The 19,776-nt window shown below is 44.0% G+C and overlaps 3 protein-coding genes across 5 annotated transcripts; 2 read left to right on the top strand and 1 right to left on the bottom strand.

Moving 5' to 3' along the window:
* On the top strand, window positions 1-5,492 carry grpel1 (GrpE-like 1, mitochondrial). Its single transcript, NM_001016179.2, is given in 4 exon segments — window positions 1-120; window positions 2,338-2,485; window positions 3,138-3,219; window positions 4,375-5,492. Coding segments are annotated over 4 exon segments (651 nt in total). The 5' UTR covers window positions 1-46; the 3' UTR covers window positions 4,722-5,492.
* A 6,050-nt stretch (window positions 5,493-11,542) lies between these two features.
* Window positions 11,543-15,160, bottom strand: tada2b (transcriptional adaptor 2B). The gene is made up of 2 exons (XM_012955721.3): window positions 14,798-15,160; window positions 11,543-13,017 (listed from the first exon to the last, which is right to left on the bottom strand). Exons 1-2 carry the CDS (start codon window positions 15,065-15,067, stop codon window positions 12,025-12,027), a joined length of 1,263 nt encoding a protein of 420 aa, XP_012811175.1. The 5' UTR covers window positions 15,068-15,160; the 3' UTR covers window positions 11,543-12,024.
* An 86-nt stretch (window positions 15,161-15,246) lies between these two features.
* ccdc96 (coiled-coil domain containing 96) lies at window positions 15,247-19,252 on the top strand. 3 transcript variants are annotated; one of them, XM_031895319.1, is made up of 3 exons: window positions 15,248-15,419; window positions 17,547-17,632; window positions 17,729-19,252. In XM_031895319.1, exons 1-3 carry the CDS (start codon window positions 15,331-15,333, stop codon window positions 19,135-19,137), a joined length of 1,584 nt encoding a protein of 527 aa, XP_031751179.1. In that variant the 5' UTR covers window positions 15,248-15,330; the 3' UTR covers window positions 19,138-19,252. The 3 variants fall into 3 exon arrangements, with proteins under 3 accessions (XP_002938310.2, XP_031751179.1, XP_031751178.1); XM_031895318.1 differs by having other exon boundaries at window positions 17,681-19,252; XM_002938264.5 differs by having other exon boundaries at window positions 15,247-15,419; window positions 17,547-19,252.
* Window positions 19,253-19,776: the final 524 nt, after the last annotated feature.

The following is a 19,776-nucleotide window of genomic DNA, read 5'->3' as shown; positions in this document are numbered from 1 at the left end:
CCGCTTCTTGCCCTCTGAGTGCAGTGCGTGTGGAGAGATAGGAGACATGGCAGCCAGGGGAGTGAGACTCTTCAGGCAGAGCTTTGGCGCAGTACTGCGGTCGGCACAGACACCGGTCCGGTAAGGAGAATGACTGGAAGTGTCTGACATGTAGTTACATTCTTTATTCATGTAAGGTCCGGCGTGGGGTCCTTTAGCTGTTATTGGACTTTAATGCCCAGTATCCCCAACAACTGGAGGGCAGAATTGTTATCCATAGAGATTCCTATACTGTTGGTATTTGGGGGTGCAAGAGGTTACTTACTTTACCATTAAAGGCATCTTTGTATGAGTAAAATATAGGAACAGTAAGAGGTGGAAGGTCACAGCAAACAGAAATGGTATATATTATTATTATTATTAACATTTATAAAGCGCAACATATTCCGCAGCGCTGTACAATAAGTGGGTTTCATACATTGGACATACAGAGTAACATATAAAGCAATCAATAACCGATACATATAATGAAAACACTAAGGGGCCTATTTAAAAAATGGCAACAAAATGAGCCCAATCGGCAGGCTGTGTCGTGTAAATAAGGTGTAATTTGTTTACGCATTTGATTGGCAACCACTGGACTGCTTGCTGGCATTGCCCTACCTGATGCTGGCTAAAAAAAAAGGTAATCACCGAGTGGTTGCTATGGGTTACTGACCAGCAGGCCCGGACTGGCAATCTGTGGGTTCTGCCAAATGCCGGAGGGGCTGCTGTAAGGTGCCATAGACCAGGGTCAGACTGGACTGCCGGGACACCGGGAAAAAATCCTGTGGGCACCGGCGGCCCAGACCCGATCCCCACAGGGCACTATACCGACCCGCAGGTCTCCCTCCCGCCTCCCCCAACGCGCTGATGGCCCTAAGGTTAATTCAGGTGCACTCGGGGGAGGTGATGGGGTGGGGGGGGGGTGGTTGAAAGGCCATTGGGGGGGTTCAGGGGCACCCCGAAGCAGAAGCCCTGGTGGACTCTGCACCCCCCTGTCCGACCCTGCCATAGACAGTCACTGTTTATTGGGCTCAAGGACTGTACCTGAAATGCCAGAGTCTATGTTGGAGCTCAGTCCGGACCTGCTGGCCGGCTGCTAATTTGCCCAGCATTGATAAATGAGCCCCAGTCAGGGGCATTGCTCAGGCATAGGGGGGGCACAGGGGCTTAAAGTGATCGCTAAGCAGGAGTGTGCACACTGAATGCTCGCCCTCATAGATGAGGCAGTCTACTCAATATATATTATATATCCTTATATATAAACTGGCATTATTAGGACATTTATGGGGTGTATGTCAAAAGGCTTTACCGGGCAGTAATCTTGATGGGGCAGTAATCTTGATGGGGCAGTAAGCTTGATGGGGGGCAGTAAGCTTGATGGGGGGCAGTAAGCTTGATGGGGGGCAGTAAGCTTGATGGGGCAGTAAGCTTGATGCTTGGAGCATATCTAGCCCAGAATATACCATAGAATGGCAGGGGGCCTGGAGAGCTGTACCACTGCTAATTGCATTTACAGGCAATGTGCACTGTATGTTTTTATGTAATAAATTCCTTTAAGCAACAGCCTAAAATGATTTTGCAAAGCTTTGTGCTGCATTTAGAATACCATGTGATGCCCTTGGAAGTTCATGCTGTCTGCCAGTAAATGATTGCCCACTGTTGCATCATGTAATGGTACGGCCTGCATAAGCCAGTATTTCTTATGTAGAAGTGAGCAATAGTAAGTATATATCAGTTACGAAACTGCCTCTGATATACAGTTGCCATATTATTTAGTAATAAAGTATTGTCCCGTTTCTGCATATTTTCATGCAAGGTGATCCTACCTCTATTCCGTAACCTTTGTTAGTTTATTGTAAGACCCTTTTTGGTTATAAATGAATGTATAGTGCTGCGTTATTAGCTGGTGCTATATAAATAAATGGTGATGATGATAATGAAGGTCAAGTTGCCATGTTACTACAGTAGTCGGACTATTCAGAGCAGCACCATTTCATTTAGAGCACTAGATGGCAGCGTGTAATTGGAGTCTCTGCATAATGCCTTTGTTTTATTATTTTTGTCAAGATTGGTAACTAATGAGGCCAAATAGAACTGTGCACTCAAACTCTGTATTTATTTAAGAATAACTAAGTACAGGGTGTGTGAGCCAACATTATTAAATAAAACCCAAAGTTGTACAACTGCCAGCTTTCTAAAGAAACATTAGAGGTGGTGTTCAGTAACTGTGGGGTTGGCTAGAGCGTCTTGTGCAAATGGCATTTCTGTAAAAAATTATTTTCAATAAATAATAACTTAATCTTGCCCCCTTAGAACATGCCCCCGGCTGATGTGCACAGCAACAAAAGAGCAAAACAATCCCACCCAGGACGAGGATAAGAGTAAGAACCAGACTGAGGAAAGTCCTGATCAGGCTGCCACAGAAAAGGCCAAACTAGAAGATCAGATCAAAGACCTCACTGTGAGTATTCGATTGCCTTGGCACAATCACTTTCCCTATAAGAGCACCATCAGTCTTAAGAATTGGATATGGATTCTGGACCTGTTTTACAATAAAGTGGAAAGGGCATTTGTCCTGGGCTCTAACGTCAAAGAAGCAAGTTTGTGGTGGGGTGCAATTAAATCAGTTTCCATATGGTGGCCCAGTGATTTATTTGGGGGGGGGCACATCCAGCCCACAAGTCTCTAGCAGGTCAGTACTGACTTAAATAAAACAATATATTATATTCAGTACCAGTTGCTTGATTTGTTTTCAGCATCTTCATCGGGGTTCTCCCTGCAACTCCCAGCACCCTGCTAACTGCCAAAAGCTGTTTGGAATTAAAAGATAAACAGCTGAGTTTGAAGGGGCAGTGTACCTCCCTGTTTATCCTGAGTGCAATAAATAATAGGGCTTGTGCTCAACACTTTTTGTCTACTGTTTTAATTAGGAAATATCTGTGGTTTTTGTTATTTCTTGAGCTAAAGAGGGAAAACAAAGAAACTAAAGCTACTCCCTGTTTGGTCCTTCTGAGATAGAGGAAATTATTTTTCACTGCTATTCTATTTTAGTATTAGTAATTAGTAATATCTGTTATATTCTGGCGCCTCTCATCTTCTTCCTTAATTCCTAGGACAAATATAAGCGGGCTTTAGCAGACACAGAAAACTTGAGGCAAAGGAGTAAGAAATTAGTGGATGAAGCTAAATTATATGGTGAGTACGCACGGAATGTATTACTCAAGGCAAAGTCATTGTGGCAGTATCAGGGAGTTTGCCTGCCATGTTACAAATGCAGTATCAGGATGCCTTCAGGGAGGCCTCTATGCACTTGCACTGCTGATGGTCAGTTCCCGTCTCTGCCATTCCGGTAATGATCTTACCAAGTGAATGTGCCGTTAATATGGCATGAAAATGCCTCTTACCTGCAGTTTCCTTTTTCAGTGTGTATATCGTCACCCTGTCAGTGTTATTTGTTCAGACTTTGTGCATCTACACAAAAGTGGGACTTATTGTTTAAACTTATTATCTTGCTCTATCCGACAGCTGCAGGTCTGTCTATCTACAAGCTGCCTATGTGGCGGTTTATTCTTCCAACTTGCGCCCAGCCTGGCCCAGCGAGTTACCTGTATTTATAAACCCACTGCCCATCGCTGTGGTCACAAAGGGGTGGGGCAGAGCAGGCTGCTGGAGGCAGAATCAGGGCATAGTAAGGTTGCAAGCAGGGTGGCGGAAGGAAGAGTTTGGTCTGAACCCTCTCGCAAGCAAAGCATGTGTGGATTTCAGCCAAAACCCGCCTAACCATATGTAAACCCACAGCTTATTGGCCTGTCTGTGGAGCCTGTCACACTAATACCTGGCTGAAAATTGGGCCAATATCGGTCAGTCTGGCCGGACGAGGAGCATTATCCTCATCAGACAGGTCTTTGCTGGACCCATTGTGTAATCCAGTACGTGGGTGGCCATATTGGGCCCTGATCCTCGTGTTTGGCATGGCCATTTGTTGTGTATAGTAATTTTAAGGTGGTCCATGAAAATATGATTGGATCCAAGTGTTGTGACCACTGCAAGTGTCTGTAAGGCAGAGGTGAAAGTCAGACTGCTTGTAACAGGGTGTTCCAATCTGCAAGCAGCCATACTGAGAAAAAAGTGGCTTACTAAGAACATTACAGTGTTGCAGAATTCTCAGTAACCCTTTGATTTTAGCTCTCCAGAGTATATAAATCTTTCCCAGTCACATTGCAGCATTAAAGCATCAATCCCAGGCTTTAGGATAAATATGGCCTGTAAATGCCAATGCCTGTAATATGCCTGTGCTTTCTGTATTGATATTAAGTTGTTAATGCTAAATATGCATGGTTTACCTTTCAGGTATCCAGGGCTTCTGCAAGGACCTGCTGGAGGTTGCTGATATCTTGGAGAAAGCAACAGAAAGTGTTCCAAAAGCAGAGATCAAGGCTGAAAATCCTCACTTAAAAAACCTGTACGAAGGGCTCATCATGACTGAAGTGCAGATGCAGAAAGTGCTCAAAAAGCACGGGGTGGTCAAGCTGAATCCAGTTGGGGACAAGTTTAACCCTTATGAACATGAAGCCTTGTTTCATAGTCCTGTTGAGGGAAAGGAGCCGGGCACCGTGGCCCTAGTAACCAAAGTAGGATACAAGCTTCATGAACGTACCCTGAGGCCTGCGTTAGTTGGGGTTGTGAAAGGACCTTAACTGATTTTTTTTTTTTTTCTTGTTTTTTTTTTTTTTTTAATAAACAATGTTTAGATATTAAATGGCTGGGGTTTCTTTTAAAGTTGAAAAATCTTCCCCAAACCTTCATTCCGGTAATCTCCAATATGTATTTATAAATGCCAGGCCTATAAAATGTAACATTTACATGACTGTGAGTTTATAAATGTTTTTATACCTTCTTCATTCCAATTGTTGTGCCTCACTCATTAGATAAATAAAGGATATATACACGAGCTTTATAATCAAGAATGGAGTGGAAATCACTGAGGCCAAATACAGCCAAGGGGAAATCTATAAACTGACCAGTTAAAGTACTGCCGCTACCCTCGTCACCACCTCTATAGCCACATATCGTAGAATTCTGGACTAACAAACACACTCATTATTGGCAGCAAGTTTGGGGAATAACCATAAAAGGAAGCAGACCCAGTGATAACTGGTGTAGCCTGCCGGTATAGGGGGCCCAATGGGGTACTAACTGATGAGCTGTTTCAGTGTGTATATTTCCAGGGGCCCTAAAATAATATTGCTGGGAGCTTAGCCACATCCAGTTATAGCACAGGTGAAGTCTAAGCCAGAGAGTGCCTCTATTACAGGAGAGCTATTGATTGGAGACCTAAGATATTATTGGGTTGTACAGTATAACTGCGCTTGGAATTGATTCTATATATAATCTCCCATGCAACAGTGCAAAATTGTATCAGTCGCAGGGATATTTTCTTCTGAATAAAACTCACAGTTTATAGCAAGTATTCTATGTGTGGGGTTTTTTTTTCTAGATTCCAGTGTTTGAAGCACTCATGTTGTCTGTGTTCTTTCTTTTCCCTTACTGATAGACTATGGCTGCACCGATGGCATTCTGAGTAACTGCACCCCAAACAAAATATAAGATACATTCGGAAGGAGACAGCTTATTTGGTGGATTAACGAGGCGACTGATATCACAAAAGCTTTGGATATTGGTTGTTTTGTTGATCGGGCAGGACAGAAAATTTAGATCAGGCACTGTTTGCCGGAGCAAAGGCAAGCGTTTAGGGCTGAATCGTCAGATAGGGGTAGCATCCCTATTGTTTCTACCTCCATATCTGACGATTCAGCTCTGAACATTAGTGGAGGGTACGAGCTATGGTAATTGTAATGTGTATGGCCACCTTTAGGCATTTATGTTGCGTGCCAAATGGGTACAGCTAGAAGCACAGGGAGCCATTAATTGCAGGGATCTCCCTTGTGTAAGAAAACTCTGGGCAGATCCCTGCGTTGCAGAGCAATGATGTTGCGCCAATGAGCACAGCAGGCCAGCTGGACACTGTGGGATGTCAGTGCTCTGCTTAGTGGTGGGAACATTCCCTTAAAAAGGGCCACTGACTTTGCAAGTCCATAGGGTCAGTCTTGCTAGTAGGCTTTCCTCCTGTCCAAAAGGTCTCGCTTTGTATTTGACCCTTTTACACCTATGCCTGCCCTGTGTATGCAGCACTGCCTTTCCTGGCCTACTTCCTAATCATTACATTTTGTTCCTTGTAAAGCCCCAGAATGCTGAGCCTTGGACTTTCCTTCAACTGTGCCTTCCTGCTTCCTGGTTAACCCTGCCTGTGCCATTACCTACCCTCTGTCTTGCCTTGTTACCAGACTGTGCTTCCATACAGTACCTGCCCTCTGTTAACTCTACCTATGCCTCAACAGTTTGCGAAACATCTGTCCTTCCTGTTCCCCCTCCTCGTAGGTCCCTACACCGAACACAAGGACCAGCGGCCCCCGGTCATTACAGTTAGGCAACCCCAAGTGCCTATAATGGCTTACCTGCTACCCTGTGGCTTGTGTTTCCCTTATTTATAAAGCACACAGGCTGGAGCTACTATAATTCAGCTTTAAACCCAGAACAAACTTTGCATCTATTATTACATTATTACATTGCCACTATAATTTTCTTTCCCCTCAAAACTTTTGGTTGGTAACTGGGCCATCTTTCTGTGGTGCCACTGTTTTTGGATATAAAGCATCACCTTCAACTGCTTCTCTGTGCGGCCCTGGGCAGTTGCCACTATTTGCCCTTTAAAGGAAAAATATACCCCCAGAATGAATACTTAACCAACAGATAGTTTATATTAGTGACCTATTAAAGAATCTTACCAAACTGGAATATATATATCAGTAAATATTGCCCTTTTACATCCTTTCCCTTGAGCCGCCATTTAGTGATGGGCTGTGTGCTCCCTCAGAGATCAGCTGACAGGAAATAATGCAGCTCTAACTGTAACAGGAAGTAGTGTGGGAGTAAAAAGCAGAACTCTGCCCATTCATTGGCTGATGGGGCCTAGCATGTATGTGTGCCTTGGCTTGTTTGTGTGCACTGTGAATCCTATGATCCCAGGGGGCGGCCCTTAGTACTTAAAATGGCAATTTTCTATTTAGGATTACCCAATGGCACATACTGCTAAAAAGTATATTTTTATGAAAATGGTTTATTTAGATGAAGCAGGGCTTTACATATGAGCTGTTTATGCAATATATTTTTATAAAGACCTACATTGGGGGTATAGTTTCCCTTTAAAGACAATATCACTGACTAAGGCCAAGCAAACATTCCAGAAAGTTACTGGGTTTCATTTTGTGTGCTTTAATGGGGGTATGTAATAAAAGACAACCAATCAGCAGGGAGCATATACTGGTTACCTGTTTAAAAGCAAACCACTTATTGGTTGCTATGGGTTACTGCTCCTGGGCAAACATAGCGCATTATTAGATATGGGGGTAGATGTTCCGTGATTCTACGATGTAATGTACGAATGTTAATAAAACATACAAACGTAGGAGGCAGAAATGTGGCACAGATTTTCAGTTTCACAGAAACTTGTTTATTACATCATAAAAAATGGAAATAATGCCAACAGATTTATAGTATTACTATTTCTGGCAAAATAATAAATTAGAAAATGTAAAAGGCTCCGTGGCTTTCTATACGTCCAACATGAAAGTCATTCCACGAAGACGCTCCGTGAGAAAACCGCTCCGTCGCGAATTCCATGGCGTTTCCGCTTCCAGCCATGATATATAACTTATAATGAGCTTTCCGGGTTTTGTACAAATGCACTGGCTGAAAGATTTAATAGTCCATCTTTATCTTGAATCCCAGGAAATGTTATCCAATGCCAACACAAAACCAGAAAAAGATGTATGAGCGGCCAGCTTGAACCTAAATACACCTTTCTATTGAATTTCTCTGGCAAAGGAACCTACAGAGTAACAATGGCTGAGAAGTGGAAAATATGACACAGGTAGCAAGTAAGGCAATGCATTATGGGGCCACTCCTTTAATACGTACAACTGGGATTGCCCAGTGTGGGACCTGTATATGCTCCATGACAGGTGGGACCCTATGGATTTACAGCTTCCTCAGGATGCAGGGACCTTGCACAACAGAAGCCTACCAAGTACTGAGTATTTTGTTGGCTGGAAGAAAAGGTTTTACAATTATACATTTTCATTGTTTTGTTGAGCAGCTATCTGGTTGCTAGGGTCCAAAGTACCTTAGTTACCAGGCAGGGGTTTGAATAGAAGACAGGAATATGAATAGGAGAGGACCTGAATACCTGTACCAAGTAATAAAAAGTAACAATAACAATAAAAGTGTAGCCATTTTTTTGGCTGCTCTGGTCAGTGACCCCCCATTTAAATGAGTCTGCAAAAGAAGGATTCAAAAACTAGAATAAAAAAATGAAGACCAATTGAAAATTTGCTTAGAATTAGCCAATTTCATTGATAGATATCCAGCCAATCAGGTTAAGGATTGCAAGTCAGTCCTGCACTGTGGCTATGTGGAAATGGGCTGTTTGCCGTGCAGGTTTGAACAGTCAGTCTGCCCTACATTTAGGCCTTGGAGTATATATACAAATAGGTTAATAAAGAGCTGGGTATATCTGTATTGTTAGCCAGAACCTGGCTGTTTTCTTGTGCTCATTTCTGGTAAATAAACCACAGAAATAACCTTTCAAGTACAAGGAAAGGCCAATTCACTAGTGGATGCCAACATGTTAGGAACCCCCCCTGTGGATTAAAGCTCTATGTATTCCTTCAGGCAGAAGAATCGCACTTGCAAAGGGGTGTACTTATGGCTGCAATCTTATCCTTCCTTCCTGGGGAACCCATTCCCCTTGCCCCTGTGTGGGCACCATTGTAAGGTCAGATGCCCTAAGTCTAACTATAGGCACAAGGGATCCCTGGGAACAAAGGGTAAGATGGTGGCACGGTGCTGCACCAGATTGCTGCAATTTTGTTTAACCAGACCTAACAGCATCCATTCGTATACTCGTCTTTCCTTGTCCTTTAAATATACATGAGCTCTGAATGCTCATTGAGATCTCGAGAGAAACATATCTGTTCTATACACAGTTACTGCTCTGCAATCTTGTAGAACTCCCTGCAGCCACGCTCTGTGGAATAACAGGATTTCTAGTTTCCAGCCACAGTGGGAGCACCAAAGGTTTCCTATATACGCACTATATCCCACCCCCATACAATGACAAGAGTCCTCCAATTAACCTAGTAATAGCTGGACATCCTAGTGTAATAGCATTGAAAATTCACAGTGAAAATAAATACCCATGCAAAACATAGATTAGTCATTCTAAAGGGCAACTAAAGCCCAGAGTCAGTTAAACCTCCAAGGCTTTGTATTAGGGGTCATGTTCCACGTCAGTATCCCTACCAGGGCTAGCCTACGCTGTGGCTCCACTGTGCTCCTATAAAGCAGCATAGCAGCTCAGTGTGCAAAAGAAAACACCCACTCTGGGATTTAGTTGCCCAATTTAAAAAAAAAAATCAGGCCATCCTATACTGAAATATTCCTTTCAGAGATCATAAAAAATATATATATATATATTACCTTTAAAAATAAAACATTAAAACTTCTTCAGTATTTCCAGCCATCTGGTGTATCTGGACATGGAAATATACTCTGGGACAAAAGATACACCACAAAAATAAGAAATACATGGAATCCCGTCTGTATCACTATTCACTGATTTATGAAGTTGCACTGAATGCATGACCTGTCTGCTGTGTTTAGAAATACAGACATATTTTATGTATATCTGTGTGTGTGTGTATTAAAGTGGTAGTTCACCTTTAAATTAACTTTGGTGTTGACATTGATATTCCAAGACAATTTGCAATTGGCCTTCATTTTGTATAGTTTTTCAATTATTTTGCTTTTTGTCCAGAAGCTCTCCATTTGGTATTTTAGCAGCTGTCGCTAGGGTCCTATTTACCCTAGCAACCAGGCAGTGGTTTAGACGAGAGATGGGGATATGAACAGCAAAGGGCCTGCACAGAAAGACAAGTAATAAAAAGTAACAATAACAAATTGGAGCCTCACAGAGTAATAGTTTGGCTGCCGGGGTCAGCGACCCCCATTTGAAAGCCGGAAAAAGGCAGACGAGAGAGGCAAATAATTTAAAAACGATAAAAAATTAATAATGAAAACCAACTGCAAAATTGTTCAAAATAAGGCGTTCCATAACATACTAAATGTTAACTTAAAGGTGAACTACCCCTTTAAAGGGCAAATATAATGTACTGTCACCGTGTAATTCTAAAAATTCTTTAGAAGTTCCAGTAGAATGTACAGAAACCAGCTCCCTTGCCATGTAAAGCAGTCGTACTGGGTACAGTAGGGCCCACGGCACACAGCAGATAACATGATATTTAGATATAAGGCTATTGCCACACAAAGCACTTTTAAGCCAGCTGAAAGGTATTCCAAAACTTGCAAAAAGTGCTGGTACTGGTACTTTTCAACCCAAACACACTAAGAAGAGTAATTTTGGGCTTTAAAGTGTTTTAAAGTAATTAAAATATAATGTGCTCTGCAAAAAAACTGGTGTTTTTGCTACAGAAAAGCTACTGTATAAATAAGCTGCTGTGTAGCCATGGGGGCAGCCATTCAAGCTGGAAAAAAGGAGAAAAGGCACAGGTTACATAGCAGATAACTAGTAGATAAGCCCCATATAATGGGGGTTTATCGGTTATCTGCTAAGTAACCTGTGCCTTTTCTCCTTTGAATGGCTGCCCCCATGGCTACACAGCAGCTTACTTATATAAACTATAGTAGTCTTTCTGAGGCAAACACACCAGTTGTAGCAATGCAGAGCAACAGTACATTATATTGTAATTACTTTTATACACTTTCATTTTTTGGTGTTACTGTTCCTTTAAAATGGCACGCACGTACGTGTGTGTGTGTGTGTGATCAGCCTAACACTGCGGATATGCCAAAGCCATCAGTCACGGCCCCCTACACACCTACAGAATGATGGCTTATCCAAAATGTAATATATTTGCCAACAGGAGTCCTATTTGGTATTTGAGTTACTGGCCCTTTAATGTGTGATGGTTTCCTGGACAAATAGCAAGCTCCATGAATCAGTGATTTCATGGCTAAATAAAGATCTTTATGAACCAAGCAGATATTCCCATGACACTGGGAACAACCCAAACACAGTGAGCTTTATATTCAGATGTGTGTAATCCCTGCAGTGGCAGCAAAGTGAAGGCCCCTTCTGCAGCTGACTACACTGGGGTGACCAAATCAATTCAAAATTCAGAGACACGTCTCAAAAATTCAGAATGCAGGGCTAAACAGATTGTATTCAGAATAAATTGCAATCAGCTGCCCTGCAACATGTATTTATTAGATGTTTCCCAGAATTTTCAAGTTATGTGGTCACCCTGGACTACACTCTGTCTAGGCAAGCACCGGATGTAGAATGCAGGGGAGAAAGGCACAGGCATTGCAAGCAGAAACATAGGATCTGCAAACAGTTTAATCACAATTTTACACTTATTTCTGTCAATCAGAATGGTAGCAGATCGAGCAGCTGCTTCACCTACCTGGTTTACATTACCCCCTATGTTCTCCAATTTAGACAAAATACAAGAAAAATGTATGGGTATGAATTGCCCCTTTTCTCTGTATTGCACAGCAGCAATTCCCTTTGAATTACATGTAGGGAAACATTTTGTGAGCAATTCCTTGCCAGCCACTGAACCTGCATTAGACCTTGGTTACAAACGGCCGGGTAACTCCTTGTGTTGCACTTGAAGTACATGTGATAAGAGCACAGTGTGAATGTATGTATTAAACATAACACCAGGGGTATTTTCGTCCCATTCCTGTAATGAGAAATCCAATGGCCACTTATCACTGTAGCATGAAGGGATAAAAGGACATAAAAACGCACCATAATGGGACTCTTTGTGCCTAGAAAGTCATTCAAAGAAGAACCTGTCAGGATGCATCTCTAGATATCCAGCCACTCTCTGTTAGGAAATTTAAAATCCTTTTCTTTAATACTTTATCCAGATAGCTGGGGAGGCGGCTTTTGGATGGGATCCCTTGCCGTTTCTGTAGGTGGTCCTTAATGATGATGGTTTTTACAGTCAGGTAGCGAGTGGGGCTCAAGTTGAGGGAGCTGCACAGCACCTTTTCTCTGTCAGACAGCAGTTCAAAGCCAGCAAGGTTTTCAATGGCAGCAAATTCACTCTCCTTACCGTCTTCTCTCCCTCTCTTGGAGCTCGCAGTGTTCTTATTTTCTTTCCTTTTCTCCCGTTTATGTCTGGCAGCCTCATATTCTGCAGATTCCTCCATCTTGGTAATGCCATTTCGGCGATACCTCTGCAGTTCCCGGATTTTAGCCCTAAGCATTCGCTCTTTGTGCATGTTCTCGAAAAAGTCCTCGATTTCCTTGTTTGACATAAACTGATACAGCGGCCTCAGTTTTAACCGGAGCTCCTTCTCCTCTTTGGAAATTTTCCGTTTGGCTGGTTTGTCTTTGTCCTTTTTATCTTTACCCAAAAAGGCAGGTACAAGATTGTAATCCCTAGCTATGTTTTTCCTCCGCTGCCTTTCTTTAAGTTTCCTCACATACATATCCACATAGGCTTCTTTTAGTTCTACTTCAACGTCATCGTCGTCGTAATTCACAGACAACCCACTAATTAGAGTCTCTGCGTCCTGGTCGTATTCGATTTCATAGTCATCTCGGAGTGGCATGTATCCCAGCTGCTGCTGATCTGCAACTGTCAAGTCTAAAGGAGGCAGCGGGGTAGTTAGGCTCGGGGACAGCGGACCTCCCGTGGGGCATGTGTGGTCAGTTACTCTGTTGGGGATACTGTCTGGAATGCACGCTTTCCCAAGGTTGCCATGAATATACATGGTGACGTAGTGTTCCATTACTTCTGTTGGTGTTCTGGAAGCTCCCACGTGTGCAGCCATATCCTCCTGAGAAGAAAAGGGTAACATCAACAAAAAACAGGCAAAAATTCAAACAAATATAAATTAAAATGATCAATTAAATCACTATGGTAATTGTATTGCACAGATGGGGAGCATGGGGTGGACTACCATTCTTCTACTGTGGGAGATGGTCGATATGAAGGGCAAGTCAACCTTTTCTAACATCCTACCAATGCCTTAGGCAAAATGAAACATCTTTCCCAACAAAATGATTCCTTTATATGCAGACTGTCGAGGTTGGGGTTGTTTTCTCTGGAAAAGAGGCGCTTGCGAGGGGACATGATTACTCTGTACAAGTACATTAGAGGGGATTATAGGCAGTTGGGGGATGTTCTTTTTTCCCATAAAAACAATCAACGCACCAGAGGTCACCACTTTAGATTAGAGGAACGGAGCTTCCATTTAAAGCAGCGTAGGTGGTTTTTCACGGTGAGGGCAGTAAGGCTGTGGAATGCCCTTCCTAGTGATGGGGTAATGGCAGACTCTGTTAATGCCTTTAAGAGGGGCCTGGATGAGTTTTTGAACAAGCAGAATATCCAGGGCTATTGTGATACTAATATCTACAGTTAGTCAAGAATGAAGAAAACAGCAGCACTCCGGTTGTTTTGAAAAATGTGAATCTTTACTAAGTGCCAAAGGCAACGTTTCGGGCTTCACTCCAGCCCTTTATCAAGCCTTGATAAAGGGCTGGAGTGAAGCCCGAAACGTTGCCTTTGGCACTTAGTAAAGATTCACATTTTTCAAAACAACCGGAGTGCTGCTGTTTTCTTCATTCTTGAATTTATCTGCCCGGGCAGTGGGTACAGCGTGCACCTGGGGCTGCAAGAAGCTATTTTCACTGTGTAAGCACATGTTAACCAATATCTACAGTTAGTATTACTGGTTGTATATATATGGTTTATGTATGTGAGTGTATAGATTGGTTAGTATAGGTTGTGTGCTGGGTTTACTCGGATGGGTTGAACTTGATGGACAATGGTCTTTTTTCAACCCTATGTAACTAATAGGCAAAGTATTTGCTTATTTCATTCCCAGGTTTAGCACATATTCAGGGATTGGCAGTGGTGAGTGAGAATCAGTAAGGTCAGTGCCATTTTTATAGGTACTATTAGCTGCTAATATGGTTAATTCTATGTACCTACACTGCTAGGCCTTCGCTAAAGGTGGACATCTTAAGTTAGGGGTAGGATATATCAGGCAGTTCCATTTGTGGGGTGGTAAGGAGGCTGTCAGACATACAGACTCTGTGAGGCGCCAGTTTGCTCTCATAGTAGCGAAGGCAACAGTCTGACACTGATCTATGCCTACTGTTACACCAGCAATTCATACCGGATTGGATAAGATGTAGTTGGGCCTCACAGCCCTAAGTCCCAAGTGCTCAATGTACCAGTGCAGAAAACCCCCTAACCCTCTAAATGCGTAATAGGAAAATCACATGAACACAGCTACCAACAATAACTTCCAAGGACAGGCCCTTATTTCTACCCTCTGTTCCCTTCTCTTACTCTATACTCACTGAGTTTAAAGGGAGTGTAAACCCCTAAACAGTAAAGGGAACTCTAATCAGTAGCTGCCCTTTTCTGCACTGCTGGTTCTGCCTCTTGAAACAATGTAGCAGGATTCTAAAAATAATTGTGGGTAAATTGGTAGTTAAACAAGGATAAATCCATCCATCCAAATCCCAGGAAATGATATCCCAAACGAACAGGTTGGATGCCATCGAGCAGCATCTACTCTCCCCTACTTGCCCATTGATTCTGCTCACCCAGTTTCCGAATCCAAATTGTTCGATTGCATCGAGCAGCAGCTGCTCTTCCCTGCTGGTCCAGCCTCCCTCTGCTTCGGGCCCCCATAGTGTGAATCGGCCGCCGTCTACCAGCTGGTAGCCGTGCCACCGGCGGTGATTGCCGATCTCTGCCCCCGCTGAGAAGCAGTCTGTGCATAGCTCGATGTCCTGACACTCGGTACAACGCAGACGCAGGCTGGTCACATCAGCTAAGCAGTAGACGCAGTACTTCTTGCTCAGGTCCGCCATATTGAGTTGTTGTTGGGGGACTCTGCAAACTACGCCCCGCCCATCGTTTCCCCTGTCCCGAAGCGCATGCGCCGCGCTGAGTAGGGTTGGCCTCGAAGCCCATTGGCTGAGAGCCTCCGGCTTTTGCGTAGCTTTTCATAAACCAATGGGAGTGAGTCACCATTGGCAGAAAGCCGCCAATGTGGTTGAATGAGTACCGCCTCTTAACGCCGTCGCCTTGGAAACCAGTAGTAACTAATACACCAGTTAGGTGACAGGGAGACATGGAGCTTGAGCCAACAGGGAGCAGCGATCCTGCTCTGCCCGACTCTGTGCAGGAGGAAAGGGATGCAGACACTGGAGTGAGAGAAAAGTGAGTGAGTGAGAGAGGTGCAGTTCTGCAGCAGCAAGTGTTTGGCTATCTATAATATAAACACTGAATAGCAAATAGCTGTACTGCAATATAGTGGGGCTAATTTATCAACACTTAGCAGATTTGCACATGGGCTGTCACCCATAGCAACCAATTAACTAGCCAGCTGTAGCAACAATAACAATAATTTGATTGGTTACCATGGATACTGGCCAGGTGTCCCTTCCTTCCAAAGTGGGGTCCCTGGCGTTTGCCCTCTTGAGCGGGGTAAAGGTGGCCATACACGGTAAGAAATCTCCACCTACGGGCGGGAGATATCAGGCTGATTGGTCGTTTGGCCCTGGGGCCAAATGATTGAATTATAACGGCGGGTATAGGCGCCGTCAGTTCGGGGACCGCATCAACGAGCCAATGCGGTCCCCAATACGACAGAAAAATCAAACCTGCCCAAATAGGGGCAGATAATTCTGCCTAATCGATCTAAAGGGCAACTAGAATCGGCCCGTGTATGGCCCCTTTAGTTCTGGGGCAGCAGGGGCTGCGAATACCCCACCAGCTAAAAAGGCCCCCAGCACTAAGCAGTAAGTTCCTTACAGACTACCCATACCTCCTGAATTAATCATTTCCTGCAATAAGAGCCCAGCATTCAGCTTCCTATTGTTTTCTATTCATTTTAAAGTCACCTTTGCAAAGGCCTAACCCCCCCCCCCCAGAGATGGGGCGTGATTGTACTAACATATTCCATAGCCCTCCTTAGAGGAGCGTTTATTAGTCCTTGTCCCTTCAGAGCATGTAATAGGGTTGCAACCTTTTTGTAATTAAATACCGGCCTTCGGGTGGGGGACATACAGGGGCCCAAAGAGATGTAAAACTGGAGACAAGTTTGGGATGCTCATGGGTGGGATTAAGCATACGTGTGCACGGGTGGGATTAAGCATATGTGTGCACGGGTGGGATTAAGCACAGGTGTGCACGGGTGGGATTAAGCATAGGTGTGCACGAGTGGGGTTAAGCATAGGTGTGCACGGGTGGGATTAAGCACAGGTGTGCACGGGTGGGATTAAGCACAGGTGTGCACGGGTGGGATTAAGCACAGGTGTGCACGGGTGGGATTAAGCATAGGTGTGCACGGGTGGGATTAAGCATACGTGTGCACGGGTGGGATTAAGCATACGTGTGCACGGGTGGGATTAAGCACAGGTGTGCACGGGTGGGATTAAGTATAGGTGTGCACGAGTGGGGTTAAGCATAGGTGTGCACGGGTGGGATTAAGCATAGGTGTGCACGGGTGGGGTTAAGCATAGGTGTGCACGGGTGGGATTAAGCATAGGTGTGCACGGGTGGGATTAAGCATAGGTGTGCACTGGTGGAATTAAGCATAGGTGTGCACGGGTGGGATTAAACATAGGTGTGCACGAGTGGGGTTAAGCATACGTGTGCACGGGTGGGATTAAGCATAGGTGTGCACGGGTGGGATTAAGCATAGGTGTGCACGGGTGGGATTAAGCATAGGTGTGCACGGGTGGGATTAAGCATAGGTGTGCACGGGTGGGATTAAGCATAGGTGTGCACGGGTGGGATTAAGCATAGGTGTGCACGGGTGGGATTAAGCATAGGTGTGCATGAGTGGGTCAGGCATGTGGTTGTTTATACAGCCCATTTTTTAAATTGATGCCATGTTGTCAGGGCCCTCTTCCCTGGGGCCCAAATGACCAGTGGATTAATAATTGGGGCTCCCTGGGGTGGAGGGCCCTGCTTATTTAGAAGTAAGGAGTCCCATGATTCATGATGGCAGCCCTGGGTCCTGCACCCCAGACATCTGCTATTTAGCATGCAGCACATGGAGATAATTCATACCTCCCAACACCTCACAATTTTAACAGCTCAGCCACAGTCCTGCATTCTTACTGAAATGTCCCTCATTTCCCTTTGATCTCCTGCACTGAACTCTATAAAATATACAAAGTTTCTCAAACTTAATAAAATAAGTCGGCTTTTGGCAGAGAGCCCAGAATACTCAACACCTGCACTGAGATACAACTGTAACTAATAAGATAAACAGGTCTCTTGGGGGAACTTAGACATTTGATTATCCCTCTCATGTATATTTTTGTTTTTTATACTCAGTGAAGTCAGTGAGCCAACCAGAGGGGAAGAACATGGAAAAGAGTCAGAGACTGGTGATGATAATAGAAGGAGTGCTGGCATTAAAGATGAAGCAGAAATTGGAGATGATAATGGAAGGAGTGCTGGCATTAAAGATGAAGCAGAGACTGGAGATGATAATGGAAGGAGTGCTGGCATTAAAGATGAAGCAGAGATTGGAGATGATAATGGAAGGGTTGCTGACATTGAGGATGAAGCAGAGTTAGCACACAGTGGAGAGGAAGGCCCCTCGGAGATGGTTGACTTGCCAGCAGAAGGCAGCGTGTTGGAAACCCATGGTGATGGAGCTGGGAGCAGATCCTCTGTCCATAGCAGGGAAGATACCACAGAGAGAGCGGAGGAAGAGGCAACTACAGTAGAGGAAGTGGCAGTGTCTGGGGAAGAAGTAATGGACACAGCAGATTTAGCATCAGTAAAGCAGTGGAATGATAGCACAGAGCCTTCTCTGGAACAGGAGCCCACTGCAGGAGAAGAGGAGGTAAAAGTAGAAGCAGAGCCCCAAATACTAATAGACAATGTGGAAGTCCTGGAGGGGGAGGAGGAAGATCCTGATGATAAAGAAAGAAGAGAAGAACTCATTCAGCAATACCAAGCCCTAATTCAAGAACGGGATAAGGTCCAGCAACACAATGCACAACTCCAGAACAAACTCTATGAATATTTCAGACGCAAGAAAGGAGAAGATCTGCGACCAGAGACAGAAAAACGCATCTCAGACCAGGAACAACGATACCTCAAGTATCTGACTTCTCTGGAGGAAATGAAAAAGAAGAACATGGAGGACGCAGCTATGCATCAGCAGCAAATCGAAGAACTCGAGGCTCAGTGCCTGGAAGTAGTAAGTAGGGTGGACAAGGAGATGGCCTCTTTTCAAGAGCATAAGAAAAGTGTAGCTCTGCTTGCGTATAAGCACTTTGGGGCTGGGAAACACGCATCCTCTGCCTTTACTGAAGCACTGGCCCAGCTGCAGGCCAAAGAGGATCGCAAGGAAAAGGAGGTCACACAGGTTCACCTGGAAAATATAAAGCTGAAGAATCAGATCAGTCAGTTCCAATCCACATTGAGATCCAAGGAAGAGCTGGCTGAGGGGCTGCACCTAATCGACTTTGAGCAGCTGAAGATTGAAAATCAGACCTACAATGAGAAGATCGAAGAGAGGAACGAAGAGCTACTCAAGCTCAGGAAGAAGATCACAAGCACAGTCCATACTCTGACTCACGTCAAGGAGAAACTGCAGTTTATGCAGGCGGAGAATCAGGAAAAGAAGGACCAACTAATGGAGGTAGAGGCGGTTTTGGCTAATAAAAGGGATATTCTGACAAAAACCAAACAGGCCAGAGACAGCTTAAGGAGGGACAATTTAAAGCTGAAACAAAGAAGTGGCCTGTTGGACAACAAGCTGCTTCTAAAGGACTTTGAAGACAAAGTGGATGAAACAGAAGTCCTGTCCCAGAAGCTGGAAAGCCTAAAGCGCCGCCATGCTGAGCTCTCACTGTCTGGTAAAGGGTTAATGAAGAAGATAGAGGAAGGAAATCTCGCCTTGAAAAACTAATGGCACCTTTGCATAGTTCCATCAACTACATTGGCTTTGGAAGTGGCCTGGCACTGATATCTCTAAAGTGGTATAAAGACAGGTACTACTGTTATATATTAAATATCGGCATGTACAGTGTCTTCTGTCGTGTTACTATAGTAAGGGCGTCCCAAGGATGTGAAGTAATAGGCACAACTCCAGACAGGGAGACCCAGAAATTACTAGGGCAAGGCTGATGGTCATTGATGCTATGGGCAAAATACACGTACTATAGATATAGGGCAAAATACACGTACTATAGATATAGGGCAAAATACACGTACTATAGGTATAGGGCAAAATACACGTACTATAGGTATAGGGCAAAATACACGTACTATAGATATAGGGCAAAATACACGTACTATAGATATAGGGCAAAATACACGTACTATAAGTATAGGGCAAAATACATGTACTATAGGTATAGGGCAAAATACGTGTACTATAGGTATAGGGCAAAATACGTGTACTATAGGTATAGGGCAAAATACGTGTACTATAGGTATAGGGCAAAATACGTGTACTATAGGTATAGGGCAAAATACGTGTACTATAGGTATAGGGCAAAATACGTGTACTATAGGTATAGGGCGAAATACGTGTACTATAGGTATA

This window comes from Xenopus tropicalis, chromosome 1 (assembly GCF_000004195.4).
Source record: "Xenopus tropicalis strain Nigerian chromosome 1, UCB_Xtro_10.0, whole genome shotgun sequence".
NCBI lineage: Eukaryota > Metazoa > Chordata > Amphibia > Anura > Pipidae > Xenopus > Xenopus tropicalis.
Note: the sequence above shows the minus strand (reverse complement) of the source record. Positions and strands in the feature narration are given on the sequence as shown.

What these genes read in the sequence shown, in the direction of transcription:
- ccdc96 (XM_002938264.5), top strand. Translation starts at nt 15,331, where the DNA reads ATGGAGCTTGAGCCAACAGGGAGCAGCGATCCTGCTCTGCCCGACTCT. An exon ending in GACACTGGAGTGAGAGAAAA is followed by an intron (nt 15,420 to 17,546) that starts GTGAGTGAGTGA and finishes TTTTATACTCAG; the next exon opens with TGAAGTCAGTGAGCCAACCA.
- tada2b (XM_012955721.3), bottom strand. Translation starts at nt 15,067, where the DNA reads ATGGCGGACCTGAGCAAGAAGTACTGCGTCTACTGCTTAGCTGATGTG. An exon ending in AATTTGGATTCGGAAACTGG is followed by an intron (nt 13,018 to 14,797) that starts GTGAGCAGAATC and finishes TTTTCTTCTCAG; the next exon opens with GAGGATATGGCTGCACACGT.